We start from the raw sequence: 25,911 nt of genomic DNA on the forward strand, positions 1-25,911 counted from the left end.
GGAGGGATGTGGGCAGTGGGGTCCCCCAGGGCTCGGTCCTCGGGCCCGCACTGTTCAATTTCTTTATTAGTGACTTGGACAATGGGGTGAAGAGCAGCCTGTTTAAATTTGCAGATGACACCGAGATTTGGGGTGAGGTGGGCACGCTAGAAGGGAGGGACAGGATACAGCAGGACCTGGACAGGTTACAGGGGTGGGTGAATGAGAATAGGATGGGATTCAATACTGACAAGTGCAGGGTCCTACACTTGGGCAGTAGGAACCAGCAGCATACCCTTCTCAAAAGCACGGTGGCAGAAAGAGATTTTGGAGTCATTGACTCCAAGATGAGCAAGGGTTTTTTCGGTACTCTGGCCAAAATATGTTGCCTACCCCTGCTATAGGGGTTGCTATTTTATATGCCAGTTCATTCAATATTTTGGAGAGTGATAACCCGTGTACTCTGATATCATTATAGGTAAGCAATCTGAGTTTTGCTTCCATCACAGATGTGGTAATTTTCATACCATAGTCTTCTTTCCATTTGGTATTCACTCTTATTCTCATATACATTACTCAACCTTGATGCCTTGCTGAAGACTGAGACAAAGTATTTATTCAGCACTCAGGCCACACTTAGATTACCCTTGATTTTCACCCTATCTTCATGGTATCTAGGCCTCATGTTTTTCCTCAGGTTGTTTATTTATTGGAATGAAAAACAATTTCAGTTTATTTTGATTGTCTTTGCACATTCCAACCCCACTAAAATTTGACCATTTTCACTTTATTTCTGTACTTTCTGAGTCCTGAAAATATTTTTCTGCACTGATCAATGTATTTTTCCCTTTTTGTACATTCTCTGCTTGCTCCTTATGTCTTGTTTGAAGTATTCTTTCCTCCAGATAGGTTTGTAGTACACCCTTACCAATTTCCTCTTCTAGCTTGGGATACAAGCACCAGATAATGTTTGTATTTTGCCTTAAAATAATTTCTGTTGCATTTAAATCCATGAGCTCCATAACCTCATTGGCCTTTCTAATATCCTTAGTTTCTCAGTTTTCCTTCATTAAGTCAAAAGACTAGCTATTGAGCTATTTTTGACTGAGCTCATAACAGTTCTTGATCATTTAAAGATTATTTTTTCAGCTAGTACTTCTATAATATTTTTGCTACTTTCAAGGAACAAATCTAAAATATCATTGCCTCTGATGGATTCAGTGAGCATTTGAGAGAGAAATCTACCAGCTGTCTCATCATGAAATATATCATGTCATGCTATTATTAATTGCATCCTCTATCTATCTATCTAGCTATCCCTTCCTGGCTTCCATTTTCATTGTCAGTTCTATCCAAATGCTCTTCCAGATGGTACTTGTACATTCAGTACCATCTACCTTATATTTAGATAGCAAAATGAGTCACCTGCCTCATTGTGTGAACTCAGATTTGACTCCTGGTGGCAGGTTGGGTTGTTTTATTCATGAGTTACAGTTCTCGTCTAAATTATGGCTGGCACATTAAAAAAGCTTCATACACTTGCTTTTTCTCAAACTCCATGAGAAGAGAAACTGTGTGTTAAAAAAATCATGCTTTAGAATATGCAGTGTTGAATGTTATGCAGAATGTAGAGTAGGGTTTTGCTTTGTTTAAAAAAAAGAACTTTAAAAAAAAGGCTTACAGCCTATAAGTCTTTTGATGTCCAGATATATACTGGAGCAGATCATCAAGTGACTTATCTGTAAGCTCCAAAGCAGAATTCCAGTTAATTTTATGTACCCAGATAGCAGTTTTCTAGCTATAAGTGACATTCTTAGCACTTAGGTTTAGCTTGTGATTCTTACACACAGCATGGTTTGTGTAAGCATCCATATAGCTGCTGAGCATGTGCAATAGACTACACACTGGCCTGGTTGGGCAGGTACTCATCTACTTTTGTGACTCTGCTGTCCATCATATATATATAGAGACAGAGACAGAGACAGAGACAGAGAGTCCACAACCCCTAGGGAGGGCCCTGCTATGTTTTAGGCAAAGTAGCTAAGTAGTTAGGGTACTTGCTCGGGAAGTAAGAAACCCAGATTCTAAACTACTCTTCCCCAGAGTAGGGTTTCAGCCTTCTTCTTATCAACTTCCTAGCAAAGTACTCTATCCACCAGACAACAGGTTAAGGATTATTCAGTCTCCTCTCCAGGCTTCCTTTTGAAATTGGCCTGCTGAGCAGCAAAGAGAGAAAAATGTGTGGGCTCAGAAGGAAAAGCTAGAAAGTGTGTGATTTGGTGAGATGGAAGCTTCTCCAGAAGTGACCAGGACCTTGAGTCTAGCCTGGGGCCTTGCTCTAAATGCGGGGGGTGTTCTGTGCTGTGCCACACTTCTTTCCATCCATTTTATCCAATGACATTAAATGCAAGGGGCAGTGTCTCAACTATAAAAGGTGTGCTGCCGGACACCCTGCATAACGCCTGACCTATGGCCTGATGGTTTGAGCCCTGTGCTAGGAAGTTAGAGAGAGGTAGGTTCAACAATTCTCTGGTGAAAGGGTCCTTGAAATCAGGCCTCTGAATTTGTGGGGAAGTGTCTGAACCCCACAGCTATTTGGGCTAAAATGTGGGAGGGCTGCCCTCCTGTTTCTTTAAAGATTTACACTCAGGTACGTCTGCCTGGCCAGTGTGTTGCCTACTGCACATGTTCAGTAGCTATTTGGACACTTACATATCCACACTACATGAGTAACAGAATCATGAATCATGATTAAGTGACAAAAATGTCACTTAGAACCAGACAACTGATCTGGGTACATAAAGTAAAATAGAATTCTGCCCCTAAGGTTTAATGAGGTATTAAATAGCAGCCAACATTGGTTTGTCAAAAACAAATTGCATGTAACCTGATTTCCTGCTATGATAAGGTGATGGGTTTTGTGGATGAGGGGGAAGCAGTGAATGTGATGTACCTTATTTTTATCAGGGTTTTCAATGCTGTCTCTCATGACTTTCACACAAGCAAGCTAAGGAAGTACAATCTAGATTAATTTCTTGTAAGGTAAGGCATGAGTGGTTGGATTGTCACCCTCAAAAAGTAATCATCAGCGGTTCAATGTGAAACTCAGAGGAAGTGTCAAGTGAGGTTTCCTAGGAGGTCTGTTTTGGGTCTAGTACTGTTCACTATGGATGGATGATGGACATAAGTGTATACTTAGTAAACTGGAGCTGCTACCAAGCTCAGTGGGCTAGGAGGAAAAAAGGAGGACAATAAATATGGACAAGTGCAAAAATACAAATACTGTAATACAAAATAGGGAATGACTAGCTAGGCTGCAGCCCTGCAGGAAAGAGTAATAATGGACCACAAGTTGCATATGAGTCAGCAGGGGAATATATATGCAAAAAAGCTAATAGCACACTGAAATATGTCAACAGGGATGTCACATGCAAGTCACAAGAAGTGATTCATCTACTCTTATCATAATCAGCACTGGTGAGACCTCACCTGGAATACTGTTTCCGTTTTAAAGCACAGCACTTCAAGAAAGATGTAGGCCAGGGGTGCTAGACCTCCAGCCTGTGGGCCAAGCCGTTGCATCTGGCCCACAGGGCTCCTCATGGGTCAGGAAATTTGGTGGTGGGGGAGCAGTGGTCATTAATATGGCCACCCTCTCTCCTGCCAGATTCCCAAACCTGAAGCCCTGTGTGGCAAGCTGGGTCCAGGCCATGACCCCTCCTCACCCTCCCAGCCCTGCAGCTGGACCAGGGCTGGACCACATGTTCCCCTTACAGCTGGATAGGGTTCAGGCCACACCCCTTTTCCCCCATGGCTGGATCATGGCTTGGCCATGCCCTTTCCCCCTGCAGGGCTGGATTGGGCCCGGTCACAACCCCTTCCCTCAGTGGAGCTGGGGTGGGGCCGGATCAAGCTCTCTTCCCTCATGGAGCTAAGTTGTGCCCCCCCCCAAGCAGCTGGATGAGTCCCACCACACCTGGATTGGGACTACCAGCCAGATCCAGCCTGCAGACAGAGCCACTGCATATCCAGCCCACTGCCAAAAAGGCTGAGTACCACTGACACAGACAAATTTGAAAGCATCCAGCAAAGCAACAAGAGAAGATAGAAAGCTAGAAGACATGATAGGTTGTATTTGAAAGTGTGTGGTATGCCAGAAAATAAGATACTCACCTTTTTTTTGCAACGCGAAATGAAAAGATTTTTCCAGAGTCATGCCTGAATTGACTGTAGGAGATCCTGACTTCTTGGAAGAATCCTGACCAGCACTGCTCTGGCAAAAGCTAAACAGAATATTAATCTTCTCACAACCGTGGGTAAATTGGCAGGAGCTGCTGGCTGCTCTGCCTAAAGCTACTGCCAATTCTGAAATATCTGTGAAAGGGTTAGCACTGTAGCTCTGACCCTGACAGTGCAGCTAGCTTGCTTGCTGCAGATAGTGCATGCCCCATGTGTGCTGTGTGCACAGCAAGCCCTGGGGCAGCCCCCAAGTTCCTGCCCAGCTACCCCACCCCTACCCCCCAGCTGCATTAGCAACCAGTCTTCAGACTTCTTTCTTCCAACTGATAGAAACCGTTTGCTAAGTACATGCTTCTGGAGCTACTCACATTGAGTAGTGCTTTCTTATTCAAATAAGCTGTTTTTAGTTACTTTCTAGATACAACATAATTTATGTAAACATAAATTATTGGTAAACTATGAAATATGTTTGGTAAAGGGCATAGTTTGATTAAACTAAATACAACAGAGCATCTCTGAATAGTTTGAGTTTCAGTTTAATTTCAAGGCTTGATTTTTCTTTTAAAATTGTAAAGAGACTCTCAGCTAGAGATTATAAAAGGATTTTTGCGTGGGGTAATTGTGATTCTTAGAAATACCAGCAAAAGGAAATAGGCAGGAAGGAGTCCACTTTAGCTGGCTGTATTTCCCAATAGTAATCTTCAATAGGCATCGGTATGGAAGAAAGTCGGGGTAAGCATATCATGTGGGGGGGCTTTAAATATCTAGTTATTCAGAGCACCAGAGTATGACCCCACCCAATACGGGATGCAAAAACATCATCATGCTGTTAAACAAAAGTGTTCCAGATAAACTGAAAGCCGCCAGATGACCCTGGAAATTTAGTACCCAAATTGCGTGACTTGAAAATCTGGTCAAAGCAAACATGGCTGCAGGCCTTAAGTGTTGTACTTTAGTAACCATAGCAGTGTGGTCCCTGGAGGTCACAATGCTAGTGAATTTTCCTTTACTTCAAGGAAGAGTAATAAAAAATGTGGCTTGGAACTGTTCTTTTTTTCTTATTTTTACTATGCCATGACCTTGACCAAAATATCTTTGAAGTGTTTGCTGGCAGATTTTCTACTATGGGATCAGAAAAATATCAGGATATATAAAGGATGTTGCTAAAGGAAGTCCTATCTTCCTCAAAATATTTGTCTTCATTCCCAGAAAGAACCTCTTTATTAATAAATATTTCTAAAACCTCTAAATGGAGAAGACCGATAACTTTCATCTCACAGCTACTGTAGACGGCAGTATAATAGTGAATTGACTTTGAACTGACAGTTCAATTATTTATTTTTTTTGAGTAGCAGGTGCAGTGTTTCGTGAGTACATAATTGGATATAAACATTCTGAAAAAAGACCAGAGTCCAAAACTTTATGCCACGGCCTTTTTCCATTTAGAAAAAAAGTGATTCCATTTTTCATGTACAATGTAAGAAACTCATGGAAGTGTTTTTTTTGAAGAAGGCCAAACACAAACAAACAAATGTTCACAATGCATGTTTAAGTCTGCCTCACATGTTTCAACTTTTATTCTGGATTAGAAATTCCATTTGTCATTGAATCCATATGGTTTAACCAAATGGTATTTTACAATAATTTGTTTTTCAGATTAAAAGCTAAGGTTGTTCTTAGTTGTTATTGCTTTAATGGCTGCTATAAATTCTTTAAAAAGGTAGTATACTCAAGGTTTAAAAATTGTTTTGGTAGTCACTTGGAGCCAGATTCTGTATCACATATTGGGCATCTAAAAGAATTAGGTACCTACGTGTAATTATGTTCCACGCAGCTCATGTCCTGAAAATTCATTAATGCGTTTACACACAGTCACGCACACTGTCTTCTGATCCTTCAGTTACAAAAAAGCTTCATGGAGGAGAAAGCTCTACCCATCTTTTGCATTAACAGTATTTCGGGGACTCAGACTGTGAGCAGTAGAATCTTAGATACCTAAGTCTGGTTGCTCATCTAATAGATGAAATAGGATCTAGCCCCATAAGTATACAGAAAGCACAACTTGCACACATGCTTGCAGAATTAGACTGTCTTTGCTTTTGAAAATCTTAGAATGCTAGTCCTTTTTGAACTTCCATGCATGGGAGTAGGTTGTTGTAAGGTGCTGTGTTTCTCTCCTATGCATGCTTCCCATTCCATAAGTAACAGCATGAGGGCCAATACAGTGTCTGTGGGGCTACTACATTCCCTTCCCTGCACATTTGGGTGGATGCAGGTACAGAACAGCAGGAAATGGATGTCAGTTCATCTGTTGAATTAAGCATAGGGTGCAGAGAATTTCCCATCCCTAGAGCAAGGGGTTAATAGGGACAAATTCCTGATATTCAAAGATGGGGGAGGAAGGAACAGTCTAGTAATGTATTACACTGTAGACTAAACCTGTAGGAAAGCCTAAAATGTTCATTTAAAAATTGGAGTTGCGAACTGTTCCAGTGGCAAAAGATGTGATAATGTAAACCTCTGCTTAACTATTCTATTAACTCTGCATCCAGAAAATCTGAAACGATAATATCGGGACAGATGTGGTAGGCACATAGTCTTGTTGTAGCTGTGATGCTTCAGGGAATATGGGAGAAATGAGGTTTATTTGGTAATATCTAACCAACTATATAGCTAAGAGAGGTGTTAGACAAGCTTTCAGGCATAAAATGCCACTCTGGGAAAGGTCTGAAAAAGAAGTAGATGTGGCCTAAGCTAACTGTGAGGTAAAACTCCATTATGTAAATGATAATAGTCACTTAAAAGAGGGCAGCAAAGAGAACTTATCAAAAGTAGCTATAAAGCAAGTGAAGGGCAGCTGAAATAAATATACCTAATGATGTAAAACATAAGACCACTCAAAAGGGAAGAGAGTTACTGTTACCTGTGGAGCACAGACAGGTTAGCAAAGAGCAGGTAAACTGTAATAAGCCAGAAAAATCATTGTTTGTGTTTAGTCCATGATTTTCAGTGTCTAATAAAGTTACAAACTTCTGTTCCCAGGCCTGTCTTCTGAAGGTATTTCATTTCCCGTCAGGACTTTGAGATCATTGATGGAGTGACTTTTCTCTGACAAATGTTCTCCCACTGGTGATTAGATGTTTCTGTCCTTTTCTCATTCTTGTGTGAGAGTTCATTTGGAGTGCAGTGGTTGTTTAGTTTTACCTATATAATTTCCACAAAGGTATTTGGGGTGACCGTTTATTGTTTCCTGGTCATCTAAGTGGCTACTTTTGGTCACATAGAATCATAGAAAGTTAGGGTTGGAAGGGACGTCAGAAGGTCATCTAGTCCAACCCCCAGCTCAAATCAGGACCATCCCCAATTAAATCACCCCAGCTAAGACTTTGGGCACCTATACACAAGCAGCGAGGCTGCTCCAATGCGCTGTAATTACAGTGCATTGGAGCAGACTTGATTAATTAAAGATGCCCAATCAAGTCTGCTGCAGCGTAGTAATTATCGCACTGCAGCAGCCTCCAGCATTTTGTATCAGCATCCCCGCACTTCAGAATAGCGGGTTAACTTTATCTAAAACTTGTTCAACAAGCTTTAGATAAAGAACTCCCACTGCCATTTTGAATTGTGGGGTCATCGATGCATAAGATGCAGCAGACGCTTTAATTCCAGCAGCTCTCAGAGCTGCTTAATTAAAGTGACACCCCTTCCCAATCCCAGAACACATGTATAATACCCTTTGTCTATCTGGGTCTTAAAAACCTTCCAAGGATGGAGATTTCACCACCTCTTTGGGTAACTTGTTCCAGTGTTTTATTACCCTCCTCCTGAGAGAGCTTTTCCTAATATCTAACCCAATCTTCCCTTGCTGCAACTTGAGACCATTCCTCCTTGCTTTGTCATCTGCCACCACTGAGAACAGTCCAGCTCCATCCTCTATTGAACCCCACTTCAGGTAGTTGAAGGCTGCTATTAAGTCCCCTCTCAGTTTTCTCTTCTCTCTTCTAACTGTGGGCTTCCACCACACCCATTGCATAAGAGTGAATTTACCTCTCATATAACAAACTTTTAGTATAAAAAGGGTCACTGCATAAGAGTGAATTTGCACATACAGAACCCACCTAAAATGAGAGAAAGCTGTACTGGTGCACAGGATTCTTCTGTGCTAAGCGTAGAACTGTGCACTTGTCTTTATTGAACCTCATGAGATTTCTTTTGCTCCAGTCCTTCAATTTGTCAAGGTCTTTCTGAATCCTAGCCCTACATTCCAGTGTATCTACTACTCCCCCTGGCTTGGTGTCATCCTCAGACTTGCTGAGGATGCACACTGTCCCATCTTCCAAGTTGTTGATAAAGACATTGAACAAAACTGGCCCCAGGACCAACCCCTGAGGCACTGCACTTAATACTGACTGCCAACTAGAAACTGAGCCAGTGATTGCTAGCCTCTGAGCCTGACAATCCAGCCAATTTTCTATCCTCCTTACAGTCCCTTCATTCAAACCATACTTCCTTAGCTTGTTTGCAAGAATGTTGTGGGGGGCTGTATCAAAAGCATTGCTAAAGTCAAGGTATATCATATTCACTGCTCTCTCCTTATCCACAGAATACCAGCTTGGCTTAGCAGGGAACTTTTTCATGAGCTAAAACACAAAAAGGAAGCTTACAAGAAGTGGAAACTTGAACAAATTACTATGAAGCAGTGTAAGAATAGAGAATGTATTTTCCATGTACAGTATCTCATTTTGGAGGGTTTTCTTAATTTAATTTCCCCCCACTCCTGCAGCAAGGCAAGCAGTGTCAGGGGGGCAGGCAGCATGGGTGCTGGTGGCGGCAGAAGAGTCAAGTGTCTGAGAGTTGATTCAGGTTTTGCATTGGTATTTAAGCAGGGTTTTATTCCATTTGGTGTTTGTTGATCAGCAGGGAGTTTGCGTCTGATGAATTGAATGAGGCTGGGAAGTTGTTCAAAAGGCAGGAGTAAAGGAGGGCTGGGAATATCTTCTTCAAATAGAGCCTGTCACTGTTTGATGATCTTTCTGGCAGATTCTAGTGTGAGCTGGTGTGTGACGATAAAGGGCTTGCTTTCTTTATTACAGTAGGCTTGTGCAGGGTACTTGAGTGGATTGTTCAAAGATGCAATCTCTGCTGGAGCATCCTTGCTGGGTAAAAGATGTTTTCAGGTTGATGACATGGCTGTTATGGGTATTCGCCTCCAAATTAAACTTTTTAAAAAGCATTTTTTTACCTGGTATTTAGTTTAGGCTAGATCTGCTTCATTCCTAGACCTGAGGAAACACATCATGTGCATGAAAACTTGTCATCATGATAGAATAACTTCTAAAACTAATTGTCCTGCCCAGCATACCTGTGCGCTCAAGGAAATGCAGGGGAAGGACCTTACTGCCCCCACTAACAAAACTCTATGAACTTGATCAGAAAAATGCAAGCTCTCTGCCTAGAATGACAATTTTGTAGAGAATAATGAATACAGAACTCCATAGGAAAAACGAGAACAGGATTGGTTTAAGAGGCCAAATGTCCTTTGCCCAGTAAGTTTACTAACATGTAATGGTTGTTGCTTTCTTCTTGTCCCTAAATCTGGCAGGTCCCTCTCTGCTTTATCCCAGCTGTGTCAAATAAAAGAGGAAGGCTATATCTATCAGGCTAGCTATAATATCCTGCATACTCTTTGCAATAGATAATTATAGGGCCTCTCATTAAGTTTTGAGACAACATTAATAAATACGGAAAACCATGAAGTCAAGGCCAAGAAATGTTAGTGTTGAGGTTATGTTCTCTATCCAGCTCTACTTCTCTGTATCTAGCTTGTTTTACCTAACAGAAGTTCCCACCAAAGCAAGCTAACTACCACCCAGAAGTGCTGAACAGCTTCCACCTTTGTAGAAGCCAAGGAGCACTGGATATTAGGGGTGGTCATCAGTCTGCAGTGTCCAACCTTATGATGATTTCATGTGCTTTTAAGGTATCACTTGTGTTTTCCCAGATGTGGGTTGGTTTATCCATTTGTTTTTCTTGTGACACATTCTTTGTTTTTCAATGCCTCAGCTAATGTGTAGGGGAAAGCTATCTGTAGGCTCTCTTGAATGCACGCGAAGAGCATAAAGGAAGTCACATGCTCCTCAGTTAGTTTCTGCAGAGATTTCCAGTCCACCCCAATTAAAAGGCTGACAGCTGTTTAAAATTTAAGAAAATTCCTAGCATCATATCATTGTTGATTTTATTGCTGCAAAAAAGAGTCCAAAAAGACAAGATGCCAAAAACACTTTCTAGTCCATATGTTGAAATATTTTATTTGATATTGTTGATGGTTAAGACAGACACCAACCATAGAGATTCTTCTCAGCACAGTGAAAGGCATACATGGGAAGAAGTAATTCTCCTGGTACTCTGTTTTTTTATTTCACGTGACAGTGGTAGAAGACCATCTATGGCCATGTTTCCACTTAAAAACCATATTTCAGCAATTGGTTTTGCTGGAAGAGCAAATAGGAGAAACTAATTATTAGCACAATTTCATCTAGTCAAGGTTGACATCTGTTAGCAGAGCCATTGCCAGTATGGGAAACTAATGCCAGTCATAGTTTGCCCTTCTCTTTCTTACAGAAAACCCATGAGCAGCAGCAGTTCAGCTAAACCAGTTGCATAAACTAGGGGTAGCCCATCTGCCACATGGGTGCTACAAGTAGCACCGGCAAGCTCTGTGTGTGGTATGCAGCATATCGAGGAGGGAAGAGGAAGAACAGAAGGCAAATAGGGAAGCAGAAGGCAGAGCAGCATATTGGGCAAGGGGCAAAGGACTGGAAGCAAAAAACAGCAACAGATCAGGTAGGGGAAGGGGATTAGAGTGGCACTTGGGAAGATCATGGGGGTAATTTGTGGCACACCTGCCAAAAATGTTGGCCCTGATTGGCATGAACAAAGAATTTCTAATGCTGGCAAGTCCTTGAAGTCTTTCTCATGAGCCTTTCTGGTCTTCTACTTCACACTCCATGGGGCAAAGCACACCATGTGGTGTCTGAGCACACAGAGCCATACTTTCAAAAGTGCTCAGTACCTATAACAGGGCCAGATTCCTGCCGTCTGTCTGACTTCGTACTAACACAGCTAACCACCTCTTTGTATAAGGAAGGAGGAATTCAGTCTGCAATTGTCAGCTCTTGTTTCATTGTCACATGCTTATGTGGCACTTTCATTGCTGTAAACACAATTTCGGGGACTTGTGCACATTTAGAGGTTCAGTGTAGCTACACTTGCACTATGCTTCCTCTCCTTCACTTGTCAAGTAGGCATATGCATGTGGAGATACGTGGGAGGAATAGGATTGTCAGGCAAGTTTTGGAATTGTGCATAAGTTCCAGTTACACAGCTACATACCTGACACTTAGGTGTGTGAAAAGGAAATAGAATTTAATCCAATATATAGGAGAAGTTAAATCAACATACTGTAGATCCTGCCTCATATCTTCAGGGCAGTAGCACTCTATTTTAGAAGATCTAAGTAATATAAATATCTGTTCAGGAAAGAACTTTATGTTCCATCTTCCTACTGTGTAGTTATTCCATATAGGACAGCTAGGAAAGAGCAGATTAGAAAATGTGATACAAAATTTTACTTCTTGTAAAGGAGCAAAATATTTTTTTGCTGATTTTTTTTAATTCTTTATTTTATCTCCCTCCTCTAGTCACTGAATGGTTTTGCACTGGTGGTGAGTGCAGATGGAATTATATTTTATGCATCATCAACTATTGTGGATTATCTAGGCTTTCATCAGGTAAACATATACAAATATTTAGACTGTTAGAAGTCATACTATCTTACTGTTTTCCTTGCACTCACTCCTTGGGGTAACCTATCATGTACTATACACTGTTTTGCCACGTCTCTTTACGGTTGACTAAACATAAACTGTAACTGGATTTTTTTTTACAATGCAACTTCAGACTAGGATCTTTATTGGAGTTTTCCTATTTTGTGAGAAACCGTGTGAACATGTGTTCCTGTTCATGTTGGTTCTAGGAGAAGTTTTGGCTACTCTGTCTTTCTGAAGCTTTGGTTAATAAAGACATGAGTTGCTACTAATGTAGAATTTATTGCAGTTTATCCCTTCAGTTTCATAGTCAAAGCCTACAATTCAAGGCTGGGAAGCTATTAGTACTAAATGCAAAAAAAACTGTACTAGAAAAACATTTTGGCTGATATTTTACACATACACAAAATCAGGTAATTAAGAGTTAAAGCTAAAAAGTAGTTTAAAACACAAAAAGTAAATATGTGAAAGTCAGGAAATCCAGAAGTATTACTCCTCACCCAGTCTGAGCTCTGACTCCACATCTCCAGCAGCCAGCCTTCTAATAGGTACTCTGGGATAATGGGAACCCCTGATTGAGTATGCTTACAATTTAAATATTTCTTACTGTAATAATTTCAGACTGATGTAATGCACCAAAACATATATGATTACATCCATGTGGATGATCGCCAAGATTTCCGTAGACAACTGCATTGGGCCATGAATCCTCCACAGGTGGAGTCTGGGCAACATTTACCAACTGAAACAGGTGAGCGTACATAATGTTCACTAGAGATACAGGAACTGTTCTGCTGCTTCAGAACAGTGGTCCACCTATTCTGGTGGACCTTGGTTAGAGCCAGATCCTTAAAAGAAAGGTGCAGAAAAGCTTGTGGTGGACCTGTACAATGTAATTAGTTCATAAGAGAGTTGTTTTCCTAACTCTGGACCGCTAGAAGCTGGCTTATGCTTGAAGCATGAGAGTTTCTACTTCATACCTATCTAATGTAGCTAAGGATGTTCTTAGCAGCCATATAAATAGTTAATCATGCTTAGCTCTTGTCTTCATTAAGCAAGATATCAGTATTTCTCTCAATCCATTCAAAAAATATCTTGTGTAAAATGTTCAGAACACTGCCACCCCAGCAGTATCTCTGTTGCTGTCATCCAGTTTGCTTTCCCATGAGAAGTTAGGACAGGACACTTTCGGAGGGTAAGGGTTTTTCTGCATCACATAGTTGGTAGTTTTGGGGGATTGATGCTTGTGAGCATACTCCACCTACCCACTCCCACCTGCCAAACCCAGAAATGTAGTGGCAAAGCTGCTCCAAGGGAGCCCTGGGCAGCCACTCTGGAGGTCTCTGTCTTCAATGCACTTGAGAGCAGCTCCAGGGGTTGCCACTGAAGTGGCTTCACTGCTGGACTCCCATGTTTGGCACCTGTGGACACACACACATGAGCAGGATGTGCTGAAGCCAGTTCTTCCTAAGTTTGCCATGGATGTATTCTATGTGGGCACAGTAGCCCATTCATTCTCAAGGACATGACTGCCCCAGCATGATGTGAAGGCACCCTGTACTTGCTGTCAGATGAGGGATAAAACAGAAATCGTGACTGCTTTGGGGCATTAGAGTTCCCTGACACATTCTGTAAGAAGAATACAATAGTGATGTAGATATCCCCCACCAGAATCCTTGCCTCTTGCAAGGTCCTGGCTGCTAGGTACTTCTAAGGGGGCATGAACAATGAGGAAGCACCCACAGTGGAAGCACCCACAATGAGCTAGAATGACGTTTGGAAACTTGTGGTCCTAAAAGTGACCTAGTGATAAGTCTTGTAGGGTTATTCATTGTTTGAAACATATTTTGTCAGCTTCTTTTAGTACAGATAAAATGTATTAGGTGCATTACACCTTTGTTAACTGTAAATAACTGGAATCTGATAAATCACATGTAGGTAGGTAGAAAGAATCTGGCCAGTAATACTAATCAAGTGGGAGGTCTTATATGCCCTTTCAAACTCCCCAGAAATTTTAAAATGTGAATTCAGTTGGTCTTTTAGAAAGCAGGGAAGAAATAAAATATTTTTTTAATGAGACCCAATGAAGTGAATATTTCCTGAACTCTGAAGACTATATATTGTTTGGATGCAAAGGTATGAACATTTTGAAATTTTGTTCTTGGTTTGTACGAGAGAGAATTTAATTAAATCTCAGAGTTCAGCACTCTGGAGAAATAGTTGCTCTTGAAAAATGCATACAGCAAAAATGGAGCACTTTTGCTTCATAACTGTTATATGGTTTATTAAAGAACTGAAGAGACACTGACTGGCACCTATTAGTCTTTCATTTGCATTTTCTCCTCATTTCCTTCCTTTTTTATCATTTTTTAAAGGCAAAAAGCTTTGTTATTCAAGATTGATTTTTTTTTATGGCTAAAAATCACTAGCAGTTAAGAAAGTTAAAGTTCACCCAGGAAAGTTAATTTGACTGAAAAAACTATATTAGGCAATTGTTATAAATAGTTTTGAATATTTACATTTAATATTCTATACAATTTTTTTTTTTAGTAATTTCACTTACTGTGTGGTCAAATCAGTATATAACATTTTCATTCTCAGTTAATAATATGCCCTGACATATATTGGCACATTGTTACTTGTAGGAGAAGATCATATGCTCAATAAATTGTTTAAAGCACAAGAATGTGATGCTGCGACAACAGAGTATTCTTCCTTTTTAACTCGCTGTTTCATCTCTCGAGTTCGCTGCCTGTTGGACAGTACTTCTGGCTTTCTTGTAAGTATAATTTTGTGACAAGAGCTATGATTGAGTAATACTGATTGAAATGACTAAAATGAACCCAAGCGCACGTTTTATGCATTAGGGTGAGAGACAATTTTAGGAGGATCTCTGAGTGACACCATTGGTTTTATTAGTAATAGTATTAGTAACAGCAAAAGTAATAGTTAACAGATTATGAAGACGACATTATTGTTATTTATAATAGTAGTAGGAGTAATAATAGTGGGCACATCTACACATGCGTTAATGCACATTAGCCTATTTTAATGCATATTAAAGTGTCACAAAAAACTGCTCTTTCACAAATGCACATTAAAATAGGCTAATGCACATTTTTCTACTGGCTTACAATGAAGGTACTAGATTTAGTGCACGTTACCTAAAGTGCATTAATGAACATGTAGACATGGCCAGTAGTGGTAATGCCATTACTTAATGGAACATTGGAACTGTACTGAATGACAGTCCTGTTACTGGCACAGAAGTAGCATTCCTAAGGTTAAAGACCCATATTACTAAAGCTGCATCTTCTATTTTTAGGGCATTGTAAATGGTCAGTAAAAACATAAAATACTTAAAAGACAAGAACATAATGGAAAGTTATGTGATTGTAAGACAGAAAGAAATCCATAGGGTATTTGCATATGAATATATACTGTTACTCTAAAGTTACTATTTTAATTTATATTCAGTTTAAAAGTCTTTTCTTTGTACATGCCATCCCCAAAAAAGAAATATCACTATCAAGGATAGCATGATGATGACTCTTCCAAATAGAAAGTAGAGAAGAAAAATGATTGTCTTGCTCAATCTTTTTGGTACCGCAGCCTGGAACCAAATGAGTCCATGCATCAGTTCTATACTATACCACTTTATCTTTCCCATGAAGAGACAGATAAGATGAAAAAAAAGAAAAAATATGTTCATGTGATAAGAGCTGTGGAGAAAGTGTGGTTTGAGACTTCTGTAGTCTCAGAGCTCACAGTCTCAAAATGGAAAGCATAATCCTATTTGTTAGCACTTCTTTACAAGTCCCCTTGCTCTGAGCCATAAGAAGAAAATCTTTCCCAGGAAAGGCATCACAAAAGTGGCCTCTGATCTAGGGAGACTGACATGAATAAAGTGTGTGTGTTGATATAGGATGGGAAGAAGAATTCTCTCTGACTATCTTGGTAGCTGAAGTAATCAGTAAGCAGACTTGCATATAACCTTCTCCCCCCTACATTCAACAGCCTCAATGAATACATGTGATATGGAATGTGTTTGTGAGGAATGGTAGATTTTTTTTAGGATGAAGCATCTTTTAATTTTTTATTTTTTAGTTCTTCCCTGCCATAACATTAACAGAATTAGGTTCTACTTTTGTCATCAGTGACTTGATTCCATTTATTCTACATCAGACAAATAACTTTTTAAAAATATTTATTATTTTTAAAAAAGCATTAACATATTCAATTCATATAAAACATAAATAAAATAATTACATTCAAATGCTCGGCTCACTTTTAGATTGCTTTTGGAGAAGGATCTGTCATCTACTATATGTTTGTATACTGTCCAGTTTTAGCTTTTAGCTACTACTGTAATATAAATATTAAGTAGAATCAACATGATCATCTCACAGATTTGTCAAATGGAAAAATCTTTTGGAATTCTCCTAAAAGACTGTAAATATCTATGGTCTGCATTCAGGTCTCCTGGGTTTCTTCTCAAACCTTAGGAACAGTGTTGTTCTCTGCTTAGTGCCCCACTCCAGGGCAAAACAGTATGGAAGAAGGCAAACCCAGAAGAAAGCTCCCAACTTGTCTAAATCCCTGTAGTCAGACTGTGTGTAGGGCTTGAGGGCTTCATACATGGTCTGAAGACCCCTCCCAGTCATACACACTATATTGACACATTGAGCTTATATACTATTGTTCCCAGTGCCTAGATTTTATCCTATTGGTGTTTTTTTCAGAGGAGAGGCATGTCTTAACAGTAATTATTAATAGGAAAAGAAAACAAGCATAGAGTATTAAGGAGAAGGAAAACTCAGGAATCTTTATACTGGACAGATTAGAGCATGGAAAAATAATTCCAACTCCAGCTCCAGGCTAAATGATACAGGAAATAGCTACATATGGTGTCATCAGCTGCTTGTCTGGGCTAACAATGGAGAACTTCTGCTCCAGTCACACAGGGGGATAAAAGGCAGCTTTAAAAGTCTCACTCTATCATTAATGCTATGTCCAATGAACTTGTTTGGGTTGATTTTTCTGCCAACCACACTTTAAACAGGGTGAAGATAACGAAAAATTGAGGTCTCTGTCTGAGAACTGACGTAACATGAATACGCTCATTATTATTTGAGCATTACAGTCTGTAGAACAAAGTATCAAGTAAAATGTTTTATATGTGGAATACTGACTGGTATTTTCTTGTGTTTGTTTATATAACAGACAATGCAGTTTCAAGGCAAACTTAAGTTTCTTTTTGGACAAAAAAAGAAGTCCCCTTCAGGAGCAATATTACCACCTAAGCTGTCCTTATTCTGCATAGTGGTGCCACTTCTGCTTCCTTCTGTCATGGAGATGAAGATGAAAAGTCTGCTCATGAAAACAAAACAGAAAGCTGAAGAGGCATCCACAATAGACACAAAGTATTTTTAAATGAACATCTTAATATGTGTCATTACTGGGACTTTACTGTTAGTTAAAAAAAAAAAAACTTGTTATAAACACAGATTATTCTAAATTGGGGTGGCCAGCCTGTGACATGCCAAAAGTGGCACAGGCAACTGCTGCTTGTGACACATGAGCCCTCAGTAACGGGAGGTTGAGGAATGGATGCAGGAGACTCCAGATTCAGCAGAGCAGGGAAAGGATGCTGCTGAAAGGAGATGTCAGGTGTCACCATCAAGAGCCAAGTTAACCCTTCCCATGCCCTGTATTTAAGGGCTTTGAATCTTCACTAGCCATATAAAATTGGTGGTTGCAGGGTATAGCAGGAGGCTTAGTGCTCCTGGTACTTTAAGAGAAGACAGACAGATAGAGAAGACAGATAGAGTAGTCTGCAGGTACTGCAGGAGGCAATCGGGAGTCATCTGACCCAAAAGGGGCTGGGCTTACAGAATATAAGCCCAGAGCCTGAGCTGAGGTAATAGTCTGATCCTGGCAGCTAAGACTTAAAGAACTCCTGAACAACAGGGCTGCAGCCAGGCTTCTTGCAAACACCTAAGCTGGGGTAAGCAGGCAGGTAGTTGTGAGAGCAAGGAGGGTCAGGGACCCGTAGCCTGCAAGGGGTGAGAGGCAGAGTCAGTGACTCATAGCCCAGGTAGGGTGAGTAGGGGTAGGGAGCCCAGAGGTCTCAAGTGGCCTAGGAGCAGGGTCAGAGCACAGGAGGAGCCAAAGGTCAAGGAGGGACCACAGCCACAGACTGCTGGGGCCAGGGAGCCTGGAGATCATAACTGGCCTAGGAGCAGGGCCAGGGCCCTGGAGAGGTCAAAGGTCCGAGAGAGGCCACTGTGGGAGACCAACAGGGTCATGGACCTGTAGCCCACAGAAGGGCAGAATCAGGCCCAGGGGCCCAGTGCCTCATAAGAAGTGAAATTAGGGTCAGGGATCCAGGGCCTGACCCAGGACTAGCCAAGATGAGCAAAGTGCCCGGGTATGGGGAGCAAGAAACAGCTTGATAGCAAATGAGAAAAGCTACGAGACATAGTGTGAAGGACAGTTGGAGCCATGTGATTAGCCTTTAAGGTGCAGAGTGGAGACACCCAAGTTCAAGAGTATGAGATCTGACTTGGGAAGCCCTGGGGCAGCCTCTCTTTTTCTAAAAGAAAAATACATCAAGGCACGGCAGGTGGGTAGAAGTAGAGACTGTCCAGAAGACAGCAAAGTTGATGAGGGCTGAGGGAGCTCCAGCCACCCTTGGTGCAGGATCCTGTTACACAGCACCACAATAGAGTTAACCTGGGAAAGATTGTGAGTGCCTTGGAGGATGGGAGCACAATTCACAAGGATCTTGACAGATTGGAAGCCTGGGCTGGTGTTAGCAGGAATAAGTTTAGTGCTGACAAATACAAAATGCTGCACCTCAAGAAGAAGAATAAAAAATTACACAGACAAAATGAGTGACACCTGGCTGGATGGTAGCACTATGGAGAGGGATCTAAGAGTCCTGGTGGATCCCAGATCCAGTATGAGACTACAGTGTGATTTTAGCTGCACAGAAGACAAATGCGGTTTGGGAGTGCATCAATAGGAAGATTAGGAGCAAGGCATGGAGGGTGATAGTCCCTGTTTAGTCAGCACTGCTTAGGCCCCATCTGGAGTAGTGTGTTCAGTTTTGGGCTCCCCATTTAAAAAAGGACAGGGAGAAGGTAAAGAGGGTGCAAAGTTAGGCAACGGAAATAACAAAGGGCTTGAAATGCAAGCCATACAAGAAGAGGTTTAAGGAAATAGGCATGTTTTAACTTGTGGAAAAGGTGCTTAAGTGGGGACATGATAGTAGTCTGAAAATATCTGAAGGGCTACCATAAAAAGAGAGAACATCTTTTTTTTTCCCCATTGCTTCAGAAAGTTGGACACAGACCAATTGCTTGAAGTTGCAGCAAAGTAGGTTAAGAACAGATAGCAGGAAAAAAGTCTTCACTGTTAGAACCATGAGGTAGATGATAGACTACCTAGGGAAGCAGTGGAATCTCCATCTTTGGAGGTGTTTAGGAAGAGGATGGATAAGCATTGGTCAGGAAGATATAGAAGCAGCTATACTTATTATCTACTATAAATATTCCCCATGCCTCTAAGCTTTGTTAGTTACTACATGGGACTAGGAAGGAATTATTTTCCCCTTCCTGTTGCTATATACATCTGGGGTGGAGGGGGGGTTCACCTTCCTCAGATGCATTGGTTATTGGCTGCAGCCAAAGCTTGGGATTATGACTGGGATGTGCTAGTACTCCTGCTGCATATTTGTGCAGTCCTTGCAGCTTCAGGATACTGGCTGCCGTTGTCCCCCTGCATTACCTGTGGCAGGTTAGGGTGCTGTGCCTTGTGGTTTTATGACAGGGTTGATGGTATAGTTTTAGAAATGTGTTAGATAATATTTGTATGATATGGTTTGGATAGGGATGATCCTGCCTCAGGCAGGAGGGTAGACTAGATGACCTTCAGAAGTCCCTTCCAGCTCTACATTTTTGATTCTAGTCACCTTGTTCTTGGCAGTGACACCTCTCTCAAACCTGTGCTCTACCCCCACTCTACTCTGCATGGCTGGAGGATTAGGATCATAGAATATTAGGGTTGGAAGGGACCCCAGGAGGTCATCTAGTCCAAAAAAGGACCATCCCCAACTAGATCATTCCAGCCAGGGCTTTGTCAACCCAGACCTTAAAAACATCCAAGGATGGAGATTGTACCACCTCTCTACGTAACCTGTTCCAGTGCTTCACCACCCTTCTCATGAGAAGGTTTTCCTAATATCCAACACAAACCTCCCTTGCTGCAACATGAGACTATTGCTTCTTGTTCTGTCATCTGTCACTGCTGAAAGCAATCTAGCTCCATCCTCTTTGTACCTCCCTTTAGGTAGTTGAAGGCTGTGCTTCAGGTAGTTAAAGGCTGCTTGGCAATGCATCTTTGAGTGCCTGCCACTTTAACGGCTGGAGGCAGGTGGCTGGCAGGTGCTTGATTGAGGCGCCCATTTTCAAACTTTGGCAAGCCAGGCAGAGGCAGCAGTCTGCTGCCAGCTGCCGAGGCAGTAACATCAGCTAGCTGAGCTACTGCTCCTGGAACATCTTGGCATTAAGGGAAGGAGCTCTGGGGATGCTTGGAGACTCCTGGTCCTGGGCATGACCTAAAACTGCATTCTGCCAGGGAAGGGGGGTCTGGCAGGGCTGTTGGTGGCAGGACAGCCCCCAAGAAATACCAGACCAAGTACCCTCCTTGGTGAAAGGCAGGTAGGGGCGCCTTAACCCTGGCCCCCACCATCTGGTGAGTAGTGGTGAGAGTAGCAGGAACAGTGTGGGCCAGGTGTGCTAATAATGAGGCACCTGAGCCCAACAGGTGTGTGAGATTCCAGAGGGGTAGTTTGTCATGCGTAGTTTGAGGGCCCGCACAGAGTAGGGTGTAACTGGGGCACCTGAAAGACTGTGCTAGTTGGGTGCAGAGTAGGGATGCACAGGGCAGCTTGAAGGACTGCACCAGGGGTGTACTGAGTAGGGCTGCACGGGTGTCCTGAAGGGTGGTACGTAGGTCAACCCCAAGTGTGTGTGCGTGAAACCAGTTGCCCAGTGGGGGGGCTTGGGGCAAAAGCAGCCCAGTGTCAGCACAAGGTGACTCCATGCAGAGTAGGTGAACTCGCAGGATCCAAAGTTGCTGCATGGTAATGCCAGAGAGAGTAGTCAAGCCCAAAGGCCCAAAGGAGTTGCGCAAGGGGAGCAAGGGCAGTAGAGAGTGGCCCAGTAATGGGTGGTATGCTAGAGGCCCCTGTGAGAGGGGGCAGTGTGAGTGAGTGTGGGTGAATGAGACCAACAAAGGACTGAGTTTGCTCCTGCCTCAGACCAGGGAGCAACAGTAATAATGTGGATGCCATCTGCGAGGCATAGGCCATGGTGTAGGGAAGGTTCGGAGCTGTGGATAACACCCCCTGGCATCAAGGTAGTGAATGGGCAGCCCCCTGCCTAATGTATCAGAATTACATTCAAGTCATGGCAGGTGAGTCAGGGCAGACTGCCCTAGGCAGGTGGGTGGGCTAACTTGTGATCTATCCCAGTGGTCTCCAAACTTTTTTGATCGTGCACCCCTATCAGTAAAAAATTTTTGAACACCCCCCCCCAATATATGTATATTTATATAAATATAAATAGAAGTTCTAATATTTTCTTTCCACACCCCAATGGATTGTCTTGCACATCTCCTGGGGTGCTCACACCTCTCTTTGGAGACCACTGATCTAGCCCTGGGAAGGCCCCCTGTCACAGGCCACTATCAAATCCCCCCTAAATTCTCTCTTCCACAAACTAAATCAGCCCAGTTCCCTCAGCTTCTCCTCAGAAGTCATGTGCTGTATGTAGCCCCCTAATAATTTTCATTGCCTTCCATTGGACTGTCTCCAATTTGTTCACATCCTTTCTATAGTGGGAAGCCCAAAACTGAACACAGTACTCCAAATGTGGCGTCACCAGTGCAGAATAAAGGGAAATACTTACTTCCCTCAACCTGCTGGTATTGCTTCTACTAATGCAGCCCAGTGTGCTGTTAGCCTTCTTGGCAACAAGGGCACACTTCTGACTCATATCCAGCTTATTGTCCAATGTAAACCCCAGGTCCTTTTCTGCAGAGCTGCTGCTTAGCTAATTGGTCCGAAGTTTGTAGTGGAGCATTTTTCTGTCCACTTGTCCTTACTGAACCTTATGAGATTTCTTTTGGCACTGTTCTCCAATTTGTCTAGGTCACACTGAATCCTAGTCTTAGCTCCTGGTGTATCTTCTACACCCCCCCCAGCTTGGTATCATTCACAAACTTGCTTCAGGTGGAATCCATCCCATCTTCCAGGTTGTTGATGGAGATATTAAACAAAACTGGCCCCCGGGACTGACCCCTGGGGCACTCCATTTAATACCAGTTACCAATTAGACCTTGATCCCTGCCTTTTGAGGCCAATGATTCAGCCAGCTTTCTATCCATCTTACAGTCCCTTCATCCGATTCTTCCCTGTCTGTGATCAGAAAATCAAGAAAGCTTAGCCCCTAGTTGGTCTCTCCAACACTTGCACGAGGAATTTGTCTCCAACACTCTCCAAAAACTTCCTGGACTGCCTGTGCATTGATGTATTGCCCTCCCAGCACTTATCAGGGTGATTTAAATCCCCCCTGTGAGAACCAGGGCCTGTGATCTGGAATCTTCTACTAGTTGTCTGAAGAAAGCCTCATCTCCCTCATCATCCTCCTGGTCTGGTGGTCTATAGCAGACACCCACAACAGCATCACCCTTGTTGCTCACCCTCCCAACCTTAACCCAGAGATTTTTGACAGGCCTATCTCCAGTTTCATACTGGAGCTCTGAGCAATCATACAGCTCTTTTAGATGCAACACAAATCCTCTTTTTCTCCCCTGCCTGTCCTGCCTGAATAGTTTGTACCCATTCATGACAGTGCTCCAGTCATGCGAGCTATCCCATCAAGCCTCTGTTATTGCAATATCATAGTTCCTTGACTGTGCAAGGACTTCCAGCTCTTCCTGCTCGTTTCCCAGGTTCTGTGCATTCATGTAAAGACACCTGAGATAACTAACCGTTTGTCCTAGTTTCTCAGAAAGAATGAGGCCTCCCTTTTTCCCCTTCCTACTTCTTCCTCTGGGTTCCCCACTTACCTCAGGGCTTTGCTGTATATCCCCCTGCAAACCTAGTTTAAAGCTCTCCTCATTAGGTAAGCAAGCCTATGTGCAAAGATGCACTTATCTTTTCATCAAATGGATCCCATCGCTTCCTAACAATCTTTCTTGGAATGACATCCCATGGTCAAAAAAGCCAAATCCCTGCTGGTGACACCACCTACATAGCCATGAATTGATCTGCAGGATGTGTCTGCTCCTGCCAGCACCTTTCCCCTTGACTAGAAGGATTAAGAAGGCCACCTGTGCCCCTGTCCCCTTCACCCTTGCACCCAGAGCCTTGTAGTCACTCTTGATCTGGTCAGGGTCACCCCTGGCAGTATCATTGGTGCCCACATGCATGAGCAGCATGGGGTAGTCATGAGAGGTTCTCATAAGTCTTGGTAATTCTTCAGTGACATCTAGGATCTGGGCTTCAGGCAAGCAGTATACTTCCCAGGACAACAGGTCAAGCCAGTGGATAGATCCCTCCATCACCTGCAGAAGCAGGTCTCCAATCACCACCACCCAGCGGTTCCTGTTCATGGTAGTGATCTCAATCCTCCTCACCTTGGGGATTCCTGGCCTTGTCTCTTCCACCAATTCAATGCACTCTTCCTCCTCTGTTGCTAGTGCTCCATATCTGTTTTACAAGCAAACCACTGCAGGTGGGGATGACAACTTCTTTTTGCTGCCAGAGGTCACAAACTTCCACCTTCCTGGGAATCTATGCCCTCTCCCTTTTCTGGTACTACCTGTGGCAGTCCTTCTTCCACAGTCCTAAAGGTTTCCTCCAGCATGGAATTGATGAAGTCCTCATGGCAGAGGATTCTTCGGAGCCTTGCTACCTCCTCCTGTAGCTCTCTTGCCTGCTCCCTAAGGGATGCCACCAGAAGGCACCACTCACATCACAGGCACTCCCCCACCTGGCTGATACTGGAAGGAACCTGCAAGCCACAGTCTGAACAGCACCAAACCAGGACCTAGGTGGATGCCTCAACAGTCTGTAGTCCTGCCTGGACAGACACTGCACAGATGGAAGTAAAGGAAGTGCTGGAAGTGGCAGTAGCTTTGAGATTGTGGTGTCTTCCAGCCATCTCTCTGGGTCTTCTAACCTGCTGCCTTTCACTTCCTGCCTTTCTTTTCCAGCAGACCTTCTCTAGCAAACTCCTCTATAACTGGTCTGTTTGCTGTTCCTGGATCCTGAAAGGTTCTCTTTTCTCTACAAGCCTCTTTCATCTCAGCAAGCTTACAATGAAGGAATGTGAGAGAGTTTCCAAGCAAACTCCCTAGCAAACTCCCCCCTGCTCTAGACTCTAGTGAAACATGGGGTTTAAGTCTTGGCTTAGCTGTTGAGTTGTAGCCGCTTAAAATAAAACTATGTCAGTTAGTCTTAATTACATATAAAAAAAAAAAAAAAATCTTACCTTACAGCCTTCCCTTTAAAGAGAGGGGTGGCAAACTGTCCTGCAAACTGCTTGCAAACTGTCTTGTTTGCTTCTCCCTGTTTCCTGCTCCCCTGGTTGCTTGGACTGTCTCCTTAGCTGAGTTCCCTTACCTCTATTCTGGCATCCCAGGAAGAAAACTCTAGCAGGTATGCTTCTGGTGGGCAGGGATCAGAGCAGCACTCTGGAAAGGGCCAGGGCTTAACTTGTGGTGTGTATGTCAAAAAGGTTGGCCACTGTTCTTAAATGCATCACTGCTTAAACATTCTTTCCTAGCAAAATTGCTAGCTTATTTGAATATTTCTTTATTTATTTTGTAGAGATCTCAAAATACTAGTTAGTGTAATTAGATACCAAAGTAGAAACTAGAAGCATGAACAGTCAGTTGGTGGTTTCTGAATTGCAACAAATTGTATTACAGCTACAGTTTAAAGAGCAGGCCCTGTAGACAAACCCTGGTAGGAAACACAGAAGGGGTGGCTTTTGGGCACTAATCCTGTGAGTGTGTTTGACTATGCAAACGAAATACATGCTCTACTCATCAGTGATGGGTCCTGGGGGAGGATGGCCTAAGCATACTCCTCCTATCCAAGTCTGCTGACCATGCCCCAGATGTCCTTCAGATAAACAGATTCATCCCTGAAGCTCCTCCAGACTCATTCCCAGTGCCTGCTCTCAGAACTATAGGACACTGCCTGCTTAAAAACAGAGACTAGACAAGTCTGAAACAGCCTTTTGGATCATGTTCCAGCTCTGTAACATGTCAGTGTACTGGTATATATGGTGCATGTTCAAGCTTGTGCTTCCTGGAATGCACTGACATGGTGTAGACCAGTTAGTTTTTACTGAGTCACAGTGGTCCATCATTGGGATGGTTGAGCTGGGACAAAGGCATTCAGTGCTCATTCCTCCTTAACTTATTGTTGTAATCTTTTAGTGATGAAAACTTATATTTAATGTTTTAAGGCCAGGACTGCAGTCACCCCTACCTGCTACCATGGGCATTTTCCATGGTGCCAAAGGGACTGCTTTTGGAGCAAGGCACTGGTGTGAGTGTATGCAACTTACTTCCAAAATACTAACTTGGCATTTTGTGTGTTTGGACTGTGTATGTATGTGATATGTTTTGTAGCAAGTTAACCATTTCATGTTATTTTGACAAGAAGGTAGAATTGCTTAAGGAGCTGAACTTTATAATGTAATATGGAATCTCTGATCAGTCTCATCAGTCTCAATACAGCTCAATACAGATGATCAAAAGACATGAACAATCACTAGCTTTTTAG

General features: G+C 42.6%; 1 protein-coding gene across 1 annotated transcript in view; it reads left to right on the forward strand.

Annotated features, from left to right (window-relative positions):
* Positions 1 to 25,911, forward strand: part of AHRR (aryl-hydrocarbon receptor repressor) — a 128,596-nt gene that overhangs the window by 93,942 nt on the left and 8,743 nt on the right. Inside the window, exons 6-9 of the mRNA XM_019539968.1 lie at positions 11,919 to 12,008; positions 12,666 to 12,795; positions 14,690 to 14,823; positions 17,268 to 17,467. Coding sequence (XP_019395513.1) covers positions 11,919 to 12,008; positions 12,666 to 12,795; positions 14,690 to 14,823; positions 17,268 to 17,467 — 554 coding nt within the window. The remainder of the gene's footprint in view (positions 1 to 11,918; positions 12,009 to 12,665; positions 12,796 to 14,689; positions 14,824 to 17,267; positions 17,468 to 25,911) is intronic.

The sequence above is a fragment of the Crocodylus porosus genome, unplaced genomic scaffold, assembly GCF_001723895.1.
Source record: "Crocodylus porosus isolate Cpor-Errol unplaced genomic scaffold, CroPor_comp1, whole genome shotgun sequence".
NCBI classification, from domain to species: Eukaryota; Metazoa; Chordata; order Crocodylia; family Crocodylidae; genus Crocodylus; species Crocodylus porosus.